General features: G+C 45.2%; 1 protein-coding gene across 2 annotated transcripts in view; it reads right to left on the bottom strand.

Annotated features, from left to right (window-relative positions):
• LOC135544750 (solute carrier family 12 member 2-like) overlaps nucleotides 1-13,426 on the bottom strand; it is a 99,358-nt gene that overhangs the window by 54,086 nt on the left and 31,846 nt on the right. For both annotated transcript variants that reach the window (XM_064972614.1, XM_064972615.1), the window contains exons 5-13: nucleotides 7,023-7,162; nucleotides 6,111-6,221; nucleotides 4,952-5,060; nucleotides 4,391-4,518; nucleotides 4,155-4,239; nucleotides 3,888-4,054; nucleotides 2,378-2,485; nucleotides 2,013-2,136; nucleotides 1,694-1,795 (exon numbers count right to left, since the gene is read on the bottom strand). In XM_064972614.1, the coding sequence (XP_064828686.1) occupies nucleotides 1,694-1,795; nucleotides 2,013-2,136; nucleotides 2,378-2,485; nucleotides 3,888-4,054; nucleotides 4,155-4,239; nucleotides 4,391-4,518; nucleotides 4,952-5,060; nucleotides 6,111-6,221; nucleotides 7,023-7,162 (1,074 nt within the window). The remainder of the gene's footprint in view (nucleotides 1-1,693; nucleotides 1,796-2,012; nucleotides 2,137-2,377; nucleotides 2,486-3,887; nucleotides 4,055-4,154; nucleotides 4,240-4,390; nucleotides 4,519-4,951; nucleotides 5,061-6,110; nucleotides 6,222-7,022; nucleotides 7,163-13,426) is intronic.

Genomic DNA, 13,426 nt, shown 5'->3' with positions numbered 1-13,426 from the left:
CCTCGTAAAAATGCACTTTGGGGGTCAGTAATACCAAGGGGTGCCAGCATATGGCCTTTATCCTTATTGTAAAAGACCGTAGCGAGGTTAGAATGGGTTATATATACAATTTTAAGGAATAACATACGAACGTGAAGAGAGGTAGAATCCAAAAGGTTAGATCGAATCTGCCACTCGTGTCTATGAAGAAATCAGCAAGTGTCTATGGAGAGCTGCTTACCATAGCTGAGAGCTCTTGTTCATTTACGACTTGCATTACTTCGTCACATATTCCAACAAACGTCATCGTTAAGTGAAATTACTGAATCATAAAAAATGGGCGGCGGCTTAATATAGCAACGTCACTAATTTAAGGAAAGAGCATGGATATGCACTTGGATTATAAATGGTGTAAAAAAAACATTGCACAATAATGTTACATCCACTACTGGATCCCAGTTAATTAGATACTAAAGAGACTAGACTAGTGGGAGTTTAGTAAACTGGTACAATGGGGCACAGTTTAACTGTGCGCACGGTTACACAGTGACAAGAACTACAAAAACCACAGGACATAAAGGGTACAGTGGAGTGACGTCATTCTTTGCCCGTTGGGAGAGCGAAAATGGGCTCTAGGTGGCCAGAAAAGAAGGCGTTAGACATTGCCAGTTTGACTTTCCAGAGGCGAGAAGCCAAGTGTCTATTGCCTTGCTTCTAGTGAGTCATGTACCCTTTAAATCCGTGTTATTAAATGGTCTGCGTGGACAATGTCAGAATTAGGTATAAAATCTGTACCTGGCGTTCTCCTAGGGCTTTCTTTGTGGTATTAACAGAAAAACAAACATCACTTTATACAACGACTGCTGGATGATACAACAATGAAAGGGTCATTTCAAATTTGTACACTCATTTGTCTTTTCCATCATGACTAAGGCACAACTGATGACCATTAGATACAAAAAAATGACAGTAAAGATCTTGATTTCTTGACACCAATAGACTGACAGTTGACACTGAGTGGACATCATCCAGCGTAGATCAACTAAGTGACATTTAGTGACACTGTGCCATCATGCCAAGCTAGCCTCACTACTAAACCCCAGTCCCTGAGGTTTGACTCCTACACAAATCACATCAGTCAGACAAGGGTCAAATCCAATATACGGAATATGTTGCATTGAATAATAAGCAGCCGTACATGTTGTTTCCCAGCAGTATTGCTTTCAACCAAGTGTCTATCAATCATTTGCATAATACTGAGAGCCATTGAGACAATCCCATTTCTTCCAATTTACTTCCTTAAGAATAAAACTGTGGGCCTTATCATAAAGATCGCAGTTGCCATTCTTTAATAAAACAATTGTCCAGTTATAACAATGTTCCCATAACTCAGTCATGTCATTACATCTGTTATCTCAAGGCTTAAGCTATTTGGGGAATGGAAAGATAGATGCGACTCGATGCAACGCATACCAGTGGAGCAATGCATTCACTAAGAATGACAGAGTGAGGACTGCCCCCACCTATAAATTATTTGTTTGAAAGTCATATTTCCTATTAAATCTCACCTTCAAGCCTAATGACTTAACTGTTAAGACTCATGACTTAATTCTGGCCATAGTCAGGACCTTCTGGGCTGTTTTTTGGTAGCATTGAAATTCCAGACTTACTGCAGATATAACTTTTCCTCAGGAAAAGTCCCAAAAGGACTTACCTGGAGAGTTGGCCAGAGAGGCGTGGAATACAGAGAAGTTGATGAGAGCATAGGAGGCCAGGAAGAAGTTGGAGATGATGGGAGCAATAACGTTCAACTGGGCTAAAATAAAGACAAAATCATGGCAGTTTAGTTGTTCATAGGGAACTGTCCATAGACTTTAATATGTAATTTATACTACTAAATTACATATTACTGATGTACTACTGAATGATATACTGACATAATAGTGAATTACATTTTCATGACATACTACAGAATGTCGTATTGTGAATAATAGTGTCATTGTTAGATGTCTAAACCTGGACAGCGTAATTACCAATGAGGATGAAGGCCAGAGCGATGCAGAAGGTGAGGATATAGCCGCGAAGGGGCTCGTTGTTCTTGCCATATCCCTTGGCAAACATCTCAAGGCCGGGGTAGATGTTGTCTTTGCATAGAGCCTGGAGGAGAAGGAAAACCCATTGGAATTGGACACCGAAATACTAATCAGCAGATGGGACACAAGATGATGACCGGAGGAACATTGGGATACAAGATCACAACCTTGCCTTTGATTTGTGTCTATGGGACAGTAACTGTAACAGGACATGTGCATAAACTCTGCAGCTATTCCATAAAGTAAGGTTAATATGGTAAAAGCATAACATGATTAAGGAAGCAGGATCTGAGGACAGAGTCTACCTGGAACACTTTGGGGGCGCTGACCAGAGAGGCCAGGGCAGAGGACAGAGTGGCGGAGAAGATTCCGGCGGTGATGATGGGGCTGAACCCGGACACGATGCTCATGACCTAAGGAAAAGGCATGATACCGGTTAAACAGCTGAGCCCATAAGGCCAGACCTATCTTAGACAACTTCTGTCCAACCCGGGACGAAGAGGACTAAGTATGTACGTTTCTTCAAGTTCCCCTCACCACTCAACGGTGATAAAAACTGCCACAAAATGGCTGCCGTTCTAGGTGGCAAACATCACCCAATCAGACATGCACTATATATACACAAAGCATGTGGACACCCCTCCAAATTAGAGGATTCTGCTATTTCAGCCGTTGCTGACAGATGTAGAAATATGAGCACACAGCCATGCAATCTCCATAGGACAAACATTGGCAGTAGAATGACCTAACTGAAGAGCTCAGTGACTTAACGTGGCACAATCACAGGATGCCACCTATCCAACAAGTCAGTTGGCCAGATTTCTGCCCTGCTAGATCTTCCCCAGTGAACTGTAAGTGCTGTTATTGTGAAGTCCAACCATCTAGGACAACAATGGCAAAGAGGTAGGCCACAAAAGCTCACAAAATGGCACCGCTGGGTGCTGACGCGTGTAAAAATCGCCTGTCCTCGGTTGTAACACTCACTATAGAGTACCAAACTGCCTATGGAAGCAACGTCAGCACAATAAATGTTTGTTAAAATGAGTTTCCATGGCCGAGGAGCCACATACAAGCCTAAGATCACCATGCGTAATGCCAAGCGTCGGCTGGAGTGGTGTAAAGCGTGCCGCAATTGGATTCTGGAGCAATGAAAACACATTCTCTGGAGTGATGAATCACACTTCACCATCTGGTAGTCCGATAGACAAATCTGTGTTTGGCGGATGCCAGGAGAATGCTACCTGCCCCAACGGTAAAGTTTGCTGGAGGAGGAATAATGGTCTGGGGCTGTTTTTTATGGTTTGGGCTAGGCCCCTTAGTTCGAGTGATGGGAAACGCTACAGCAGACAATGGCATTCTACAAATTCTATGCTTCCAAATGTGGCAAAAGTTTGGGGAAGGTCCTTTCCTGTTGAGGTTCATACAGAAATGGTTTGTCGAGACGGTTTGGAAGAATTTGACTGGCCTGCACAGAGCTCTGACCTCAACCCCACTGAACACCTTTGGGATGAATTGGAACGTCGAATGCGAGCCAGTCATCATCACCCAACATCAGTGCCGACCTCACTAATGCTCGTGGCTAAATGGAAGCAATTCCCCGCAGCAACGTTCCAACATCTAGTGGAAAGCCTTCCCAGAAGAGTGGAGGCTGTTATAGCAGCAATGTTCCAACAACTAGTGGAAAGCCTTCCCAGGAGAGTGGAGGCTGTTATAGGAGCAAAGGGGGGAACCAACTCCATATTAATGCCCACGATTTTGGTATGAGATGTTCGACGAGCAGGTGTCCACATACTTTTGTGTAGTCATGTAATGTACCTGGAAGTCGTTCTGGAGTCCGTATCTGCAGTTGTACTGACCGCCATCACCCTTGCAGTAGGAGAAGTCATAGCCAAATTTGCAGGCGGCGTCAGTGCAGTTGGCCATGAACTGTGCGCTGAGTGTGTCATTGCCGTTTCCTGTGGCGTCTCTCACAATGCAAGAGCCTTTAATGAGAAACGAGACAAACTGTCACAAACTCTCTATCTGTAATATGTATAATTTATTCGGTCTTGTTCGGGACAAATGTGAAGAAATTCCACATACCAGTAGAAATGGCAACCCCCAGGTAGACAATGCCAGTGATCAGAATGGCTAAGAGTGTTCCTCTTGGAATGGCCAGTTGTGGGTCCTGTGAATATAAAGAAATGCCTCGTCCCCCACACTGATTTCATATCAAGTCCCACTTTTAATCAAGACTACATGAGTTCCATTGATTGTATCCTTTTTATATGAATTGGGACCTGCTGGTTTTGTTCTAAACAATGACCTGGGGTCCTTACAGAAAGATCTCCTGAGATGTTGGCGCCGGCCAGAATGCCAGTGGCTGCAGGGAAGAAGATGGCAAAGACGGAGAAAAACGACTCTGTGCCTCGGAAGTCCGGACCCATGTTCTCCATCATAATCGCACCTTTGGAGCAGGAGAGCGGGGGGGGGGGGGAGAGAGAAAGGAGAGGTGAGCAGATCAAGAGAGAATGCAAGAGAGAGCAATAGTTACAAAGCATGCCGTGCGTATCTTAGGACAGTCAGACTCGATCAGTTGATCTGTGAGTTGGAATCAGGTCGCAAAGTGAATTACAAATAATCCAATTGGTTTGGTCTTGTGATTTCATGAAAAAAACTCTAGTTCAACTTTGAGTAGCCAGTACGTCATACTGCATACAGTAGTCATGTAGGTCATGAGTTCAGAGAAGAATACATTAATTCAGAATTATAGCTCCACAACGAAACCACCGGTACTGTGTCAATCTAATTTCACTTGACATGTTTTAGACTGTCTTTACTTTTGCTTGATAGTCATGTCAGTTTGTGTTGTGTAAAGGGAGAACCAAACAGGGTCATACTGTCATAGCCAAAGAAGCCCTGCGACTCCTTGGACTTGAGTGGGATGAAGGAGCCAATGAAGTAGTTGAAGATGGCCGTAATCAGAACGACCAGCAGGAATATCTGAGCCTGTGGACAGAATGAACATGTTAATTACAGTTGGAAGTTTACATACACTTAGGTTGGAGTCATTAAAACTTGTTTTTCAACCACTCCACACATTTCTTGTTAACAAACTATAGTTTTGGCAAGTCGGTTAGGACATCTACTTTGTGCATGACACAAGTAATTTTTCCAAAAAATGTTTACAGACAGATTATTTCACTTATAATTCACTGTATCACAATTCCAGTTGGTCAGAAGTTTACATACACTAAGTTGACTGTGCCTTTAAACAGTGTCATGACGTTGGCCTCTTTGGGTATAGCAAGCCCATCCCCCTCTCCCTGCCTCCCCCTTGCCTCCTTCAACTAGGCTGCTGTGGTCAGAGGTCGTAAATTCCTGAGAAGACCTCATGGACACACAGTTATAGAGAATAGTTTTTCATGGAGACAAAGGAAATCCTTCCACCTCACAGAACTTGAGGTACGAACAAATTTCATGTTCTGGAGCAAGGAAAAAGCCACTGCTCCAAAACTGCCATTAAAAAGCCAGACTACGGTTTGCAACTGCATATGGGGACAAAGTTCGTACTTTTTGGAGAAATGTCCTCTGGTCTGATGACACATAAATATAACTGTTTGGCCATAATGACCATCGTTATGTTTGGAGGAAAAAGGGGGATGCTTGCAAGCTGAAGAACACCATCCCAACCGTGAAGCACAGGGGTGGCAGCATCATGTTGTGGGGGTACTTTGCTGCAGGAGGGACTGGTGCACTTCACAAAATAGATGGCATCATGAGGGAAGAAAATTATGTGGATATATTGAAGCAACATCTCAAGACATCAGTCAGGAAGTTTGGTTGCAAATGTGTCTTCCAAATGGGTAATGACCACAAGCATACTGCACAGTGTACATCAATGTCTGCATTCAGTCAGTCTGGAAGGAATTCTGCTTATTTGAGGTCAATTTCAGCTTGACGTCAGAGATGAGTTTTAGTTCAATATCACCTTAAGTTCTAGATAGAAACCATGACTGAGGGCTCTATTCAATCAAACCTAGTATGTTAAAATCTTACCTTAGCTTCCCATTCCATTCCTGCCATGGAGATACCCAGGAGAAGGATGATGGTGATCGTGCCGATGATTCGGATGTCATTGATCTCATCTGTCATAATGTAATCCACGCTCTGAGAAATCACAGGAGAATGCTAACTTCACTGTCCAGACCAAGAGGAGAAACACTCAAATTCATAGCTGGCTGTCGGTGTTCAGCTACATTACTGTGATACTGGCCAGTTGAAAAAGCATTGCAAATATTTTGCTTGACTTTTATTTTCAACTTCTTAACAACTGAGTTTGAAACTTAACTCGCAAAATGGAATGTAAAATGCAACATACATTCTTTTACCAACCCCATCTAAAAAGGCGGAAAAACATCTGACCAAATGTTATTACAAAAAAATAAAAACACTACTGAAATGCAAAACAAATTCAGGGGCATGAAATTCTAATGAACAGAGAAAACAATTCATTATCCTCTGACCAATTTCATTCAGCTTACATTTGACGCCAATGGCACGCTGGAATCAGCAAAGTGCAAAAAAAACTGCCCTCATCTGTGACTAAGGATTAACCAATAGGCCGTGTGGGGGTTGCTTAAAATACTTCAAAGATCTCGAAGGAGAAGAGTCATCATTTTTAACTTTGCATGAGCTCCCCCTAAATAAATAGTGGGTTTTCAGTCCTCCTTGCAAACAACCCAAGAATAAACATTGAACATCAGGAGACCCAAAGCGTCCCTCGCCGCTTATTAGAGATGTGGAAACAATGGTGTTAAAAAGTAGGCTTTTTCAGCAGTATTATTGAATCTCCAAGTTAACCTTTTGAGGGAAAACCAAATATTTAATCAAAATGAAAAAAGTAACAAATAAAACTGAAAGAAAATGTTGATCTTGGATGATGCCGTGGGGAAGGATTGGGTGACTTACTCCGAGGAGCTCCACAACCGTCTCGGCGAAGCCCACCACGTACATGGCGACAGCCACAGCGTTGGCAAAGGCAAAGATCAGACCAATGGAGCCGCCAAACTCTGGCCCCAAACTTCTGGATATCAGATAATATGCCCCTCCTGCAAGGAGACAGATGGACGAAGCATTTACATTTAATTAGTCTCAGAAAGGCGAAACACATGTTGTTTAATCAAATAACTGTATTATGTAGGCTAGCCTACTGAATTTGCATACATCAGGAAAACTAACTGCAGGACAGCCTAGTATACTCATCTCAACGACACCCTTAAAACAACATATCTGCTCAAACGAGTGGATAGGATGGAGGAGCTCCAAGATGGGAGCCAAATTAATTGACATATTTAGCTGAGTTTGTAGTGTGACAGGCTGAGTAGAGATCCTCGTTGATCTCTCTTTATACAACCTCTCTGCTGATAGCTTTGGAGAGCACCTCAAGTGCTCATACAGACACGAGTGGGGGACAAGACAAAGGAAGGACCCAAACGACTGATCTCTGAGGGCATGAGTGGGTGGACAAATTAATGTGGGGTCATGCTTGAGCACATGGGGGATATTTTGCTGGCTCTATTCGTTCCACCTACACTCAAATCTAGTTTTACTGGTCACATACACATATTTTAGCAGATGTTATTGCGGGTGTAGCGAAATGCTTGTGTTCCTAGCTCCAAGAGTGCAGTAATGTCTAACAATATACAACATAACACACAAATCTAAAGTAAAAGAATAGAGTCAATAAATATATAAATATTAGGATGAGTATACTGTATGAAACAGACCATAGCCTTTTTGCATTCCACCGAAGGGTAATGGATTAGCCTATTTCAAAAGAAAATCAATTCAGGAGGAGCGGATGTTGAAATTAGATAGTGTGCGTGTTTTGGTTACTCTGCTGCTCGAGACAAAACAATAGCCACTATATGGAGCCTCTCTTGCCGCCTGTAGCCCGAAAACAATCTGGCTGCGGTAGACTGGAAACCTTATGAAAATTAATCGAATAGGCGGTCTCCAGGAGGAGTACACTACAGAAAACACAAATATCCTTTACTACAATATGATTTCATCACCAGCGCATTTTAAAATGAATCTAATCCTTTGTTTTCCTTTGCCCTCACCCATGTGGAGAGTGTCCTAATATCCATTTCAGACCTCCCTGCCAGCACTGGTCTCTTTCAGTGACTTGAGGGAGAACTGCTGCAAATTTAGAAACACAATACTGAATTTCTCCTCATGCTGCGACAACTGGGACCAATGTGTGGACAGTGTTTCCCCCCTCCTTCATTCAACTCCAAATAAACCAGGGAACATCTCATTGAGGCCCTCAACTGATAATACATATTCCGTTCCGTGGATGATGGCACTGATAGCCAAGTCCAGCTGGTGAAAATCACACCTGTAATTCCATATCCAAACACAGGAGACTAAGCAAATGTCACGAGCCGGCCACTGCTCTGTGGGACGCAGGTTTGTATGGATTCCAGAGAAAAGTTCAAAGGTTAGCCTATCAGTAGTGTGGGAGACCTCAGCCCCATTCATCCAAACATGCCTAGAAAAGGCCAGAACAAAACCACACCAAATAAAAAGCAGCATGAAGCGACCTTGCGCAACTCATGAAAAATATATTAAGGTGGAATTATAAATGCAAAATTGAGCCCTGAGCGGACTCTTGAATTATTATTATTTTTCTACAGTATTAATCTCTTGATATGAGAGGCTCATTTCTATGCACCAATATCCAAGTCTAGTGTTCGGAAGTGCCAAGATCAGACAGCGCTGGTAAAAACTGTAAGGGGAAATTCCACGGTAACTGGTTGATGCCGACACTCAGATTTTTCACTTTAAAATGTGTCAAACAAGACTTAATGTCCACTGGACATTTTACAAAAACACTGATGATCGTCCTTGTCCTCAGTCACCTAATCTAAAGTCTTATTATAAATAACAAGACATTGCAAACGGTCAATGATTTATGAGAAGCATATTTATTAGTACTCTATATGTACACAAAAGTATGTGGACACAACTTCAGAATTAGTGGATTTGGCTATTTCAGCCACACCAGTTGTTGATGGGTGTATAAACTCGAGCACACAGACATGCAATCTCCATGGACAAACATTGTCAGTAGAAATGCCTTACAGAAGAGCTCAGTGACTTTCAACGTGGCACCACCATAGGATGCCACCTTTCCAACAAGTCAGTTTGTCAAATTTCTGCCCTGCTGGAGCTGCCTCAGTCAACTGGAAGTGCTGTTATTGTGACGTGGAAACGTCTAGGAGCAACAATGGCTCAGCCGCAAAGTGGTAGGCCACACAAGCTCACAGAACGGGACTGCCACGTGTTGAAGAGCGTCAAATTTGTCTGTCCTTGGTTGCAACACTCACTCTCGAGTTCCAAACTGCCTCTGGAAGCAACGTCAGCACAAGAACTGATCGTCAGGAGCTTCATTAAATGGGTTTCCATGGCTGAGGATGCGTTAGCTGGAGTGGTGTAAAGCTTGCCACCATTGGACTCTGGAGCAGTGGAAACATGTTCTCTGGAGTGATGAATCACGCTTCACCATCTGGGTTTGGCGGATGCCAGGAGAACGCTACCTGCCCCAATGCACAGTGCCAACTGTAAAGTTTGGAGGAGGAGGAAAAATGATCTGGGGCTGCTTTTCATGGGTCAGGCTAGGCCCCTTAGTTCCAGTGAAGGGAAATCTTAACGTTACAGCATACGACGACATTCTAGAAATTATGTGCTTCCAGCTTTGTGGCAACAGTTTGGGGAAGACCCTTTCCTGTTTCAGCATGACAATGCCCCTGTGCACAAAGCGAGGTCCATACAGAAATGGTTTGTCGAGATTGGTGTGGAAGAACTTGACTGGCCTGCACAGAGCCCTGACCTCAACCACATCAAACTTCTTTGGGATGAATTGGAACACTGACTGCGAGCCAGGCCGAATCACCCAACAACTCCATAATAATGCCCATGAATTTGGAATGAGATGTTTTGACAAGCAGATGTCCACATACTTTTGGTCATGTACTATATGTGTGCAGGTATGAATACAGATGTTTATGAACTGAACAAGTTTAATTGAATTTCTTGATTAATGAATGTTATTTGTTCATTGTGTCATGTCATATTTCCATTGGCTGATGCATTGTGGGAATTTGTATTTAATCCCTGTGCGTTATTGTTGTTTGGACAAGACAGACAGGTAACAGGTTGGCATGATGCTGGGTTTACAGTCATGATTGGAGCCTGGGTTTTCTTTTGAGTTTATTAGGCCTACCTTTTTGCTCATTGTCCTGTTTATTGTTTTTTGTAAATACTTGTACAGTCGCCAGCTTAGTATCTTCACGTTTGCTAATAAAAAGCCTTATTCCGGGCAAGAAAAAGCATCGTACTCGTATGCCTCCTCACTGTTCGAATCCAACAGCATGGTCAACCTCACAAATGTCAAAAGTGGGATCAATTCAGTCACAGTGAGGAGTGCAGACTAATTCTACAAGTTGGAGGTCGACAACGTGACAGGGGAGTCGCAGGATGTGGCTAATTATTGGTGGTTCTGTCCCAACACCGAGGGCGACCAGATTTGGGCGACTGCTGAGCTGGTGGAGTGCATCAGAGGACCCACAGCCGTGGCAGCGCTAAGTATGTGCCTACCCAGCCAGGAATCTGTTAGCGAGGCTAGGCCAGGTAGAGCGGTTCTTAGTGGAGGTGCTGGAGGTCGACCTACCGATAGGGGGGGCTGTTCCTGAGCCGGTGATGGTTCATCTGTCCCAGCTGTTGTCTCCTGTGCTGCTGCCCACTCCTGGAGGAGAGGATGAACTTTCCCTGTCTATTGGTGAGGTCCCTGAGCTACCTGTCCCTGCTCTACCTGTCCCTGATCTACTGCTCCCTGCTCTACATGTCCCTGGTCTACCTGTCCCTGGTCTACCTGTCCATGATCTACTGCTCCCTGATCTACCTGTCCCCGATCTACCTGTCCCCGATCTACCTGTCCCCGATCTACCTGTCCCCGATCTACCTGTCCCCGATCTACCTGTCCCCGATCTACCTGTCCCCGATCTACTGCTTCCTGCTCTACCTGCCCCTGATCTACCTGTCCCTGATCTACCTGTCCCTGATCTACTGGTCCCTGCTCTACCTGTCCCTGCTCTACCTGTCCATGATCTACTGCTCACTGAGCTACCGCTCCCTGATCTACCGCTCCCTGATCTACCGCTCCCTGATCTACCGCTCCCTGATCTACCTGCTCCCTGATCTACCTGCTCCCTGATCTACCTGCTCCCTGATCTACCGCTCCCTGATCTACCTGCTCCCTGATCTACCTGTCCCTGATCTACCTGTCCCTGATCTACCGCTCCCTGATCTACCGCTCCCCGATCTACTGCTTCCTGCTCTACCTGTCCCTGCTCTACCTGTCCCTGCTCTACCTGTCCCTGCTCTGCCTGTCCCTGCTCTGCCTGTCCCTGCTCTGCCTGTCCCTGCTCTGCCTGTCCCTGCTCTGCCTGTCCCTGCTCTGCCTGTCCCTGATCTACTGCTCCCCGATCTACCCGTCCCCGATCTACCCGTCCCCGATCTACTGCTTCCCCGCTCTACCTGTCCCTGCTCTACCTGTCCCTGATCTACTGCTCCCTGATCTACTGCTCCCTGCTCTGCCAGTCCCTGCTCTGCCAGTCCCTGCTCTGCCAGTCCCTGCTCTGCCAGTCCCTGCTCTGCCTGTCCCTGATCTACTGCTCCATGATCTACTGCTCCCTGATCTACTGCTCCCTGATCTACCTGTCCCTGATCTACCTGTCCCTGAGCTACCTGTCCCTGAGCTACCTGTCCCTGAGCTACCTGTCCCTGAGCTACCTGTCCCTGAGCTACCTGTCCCTGAGCTACTGCTCCCTGATCTACTGCTCCCTGATCTACCTGTCCCTGATCTACTGCTCCCTGATCTACTGCTCCCTGATCTACTGCTCCCTGATCTACCTGTCCCTGATCTACCTGTCCCTGATCTACCGCTCCCTGATCTACCGCTCCCTGATCTACCTGTCCCTGATCTACCTGTCCCTGATCTACTGCTCCCTGATCTACCTGTCCCTGATCTACTGCTCCCTGATCTACTGCTCCCTAATCTACCGGTCCCTGATCTACCTGCCCCTGATCTACCGCTCCCTGATCTACCGCTCCCTGATCTACCGCTCCCTGATCTACCGCTCCCTGATCTACCTCTCCCTGATCTACCTCTCCCTGATCTACCTGCCCCTGATCTACTGCTCCCTGATCAACCTCACAAATGTCAAAAGTGGGATCAATTCAGTCACAGTGAGGATCTACTGCTGATCCCTGATCTACTGCTCCCTGCGGTCAGTGAGTCTGAGCTGCAGCGGTGTGATGTTTCTAACCTGTCAATGGAAGGGGCTGTTTCTGAGCCGGTGATGGTTTCTGTGTTTCGGTCCACAGAAGGAAAGGAGTGCGCCGACCTTACTGTTACTGCACCAGCTGTGCTGCGGGCTGTGATGACAGAGCCTCCGGAGGAGGAGCTGCAGGGTTCTGATGCTGTTGATGAGCTGGTGGCTATCTCGCTACCCATGGCCTTTACTGTGGAGCTGATGGATGGCGGTGAGGTGGTGTCTCTGCCGGTTGCTGGTAAGAGTGAAGAGCCTCTCATACCATTTCCTACTGAAATTGAACATCTTGAGCTGTGCTCGAGGCCTGGAAGCTGGAGAGGGGTCTGATCCTGTCCTTGGTTCTGCTGTCTTACTGGCAGTATAAACTGAACATTGCTTACCTAACTCGCCTGCTCTACAAACGATGACTGTGCCAAAAAGAGTGGACATGCTCTCAACAACCAAGCAGGTCAGTGGGGGTTTGTTTTCTGACCCGGGAGTGATGTTCAAGATGAATAATCATACATAGTTCAAGTTCTCATTATTCCAGGTGATGTTGCTCATGCTTGTGTTCTTCCTGTGTAGGCCTACTACAATGCAATGTCAGTACTCTGGTCAGGTAAAATGCCATCAAGCTATTATGGTTCCTATACCAGAGTACCCTGATGCAAAACCGGAGTGTTTGTGTTTACATTCTTTGGACAGCCTTCATTTCAAGGGAGGTGGTCAACCTATAACTGTTTAGTGCTTTTCCTTTGTACTTTTCCGTCCTTATGTCCTCCTCACCTAATTCAAAGCCTTATTATAAATAACCAGACATTGTAAACGATTCATGATTCATGAGAAGCACATTTATTAACATGTGTGCTGGTATGAATACATAAAATATGTTATGAACTGAACATTTCCTGCATTGTGAACGTTCTTAATTGATCATGTCAGTTCTTCCTCCCATTAGCTAGTGCATTGTGGGAATGTATTATTTAAACCCTGTCA

This window comes from Oncorhynchus masou, chromosome 8 (genome assembly GCF_036934945.1).
Source record: "Oncorhynchus masou masou isolate Uvic2021 chromosome 8, UVic_Omas_1.1, whole genome shotgun sequence".
NCBI classification, from domain to species: domain Eukaryota; kingdom Metazoa; phylum Chordata; class Actinopteri; order Salmoniformes; family Salmonidae; genus Oncorhynchus; species Oncorhynchus masou.
This window is presented reverse-complemented; position numbering and strand designations above follow the sequence as displayed.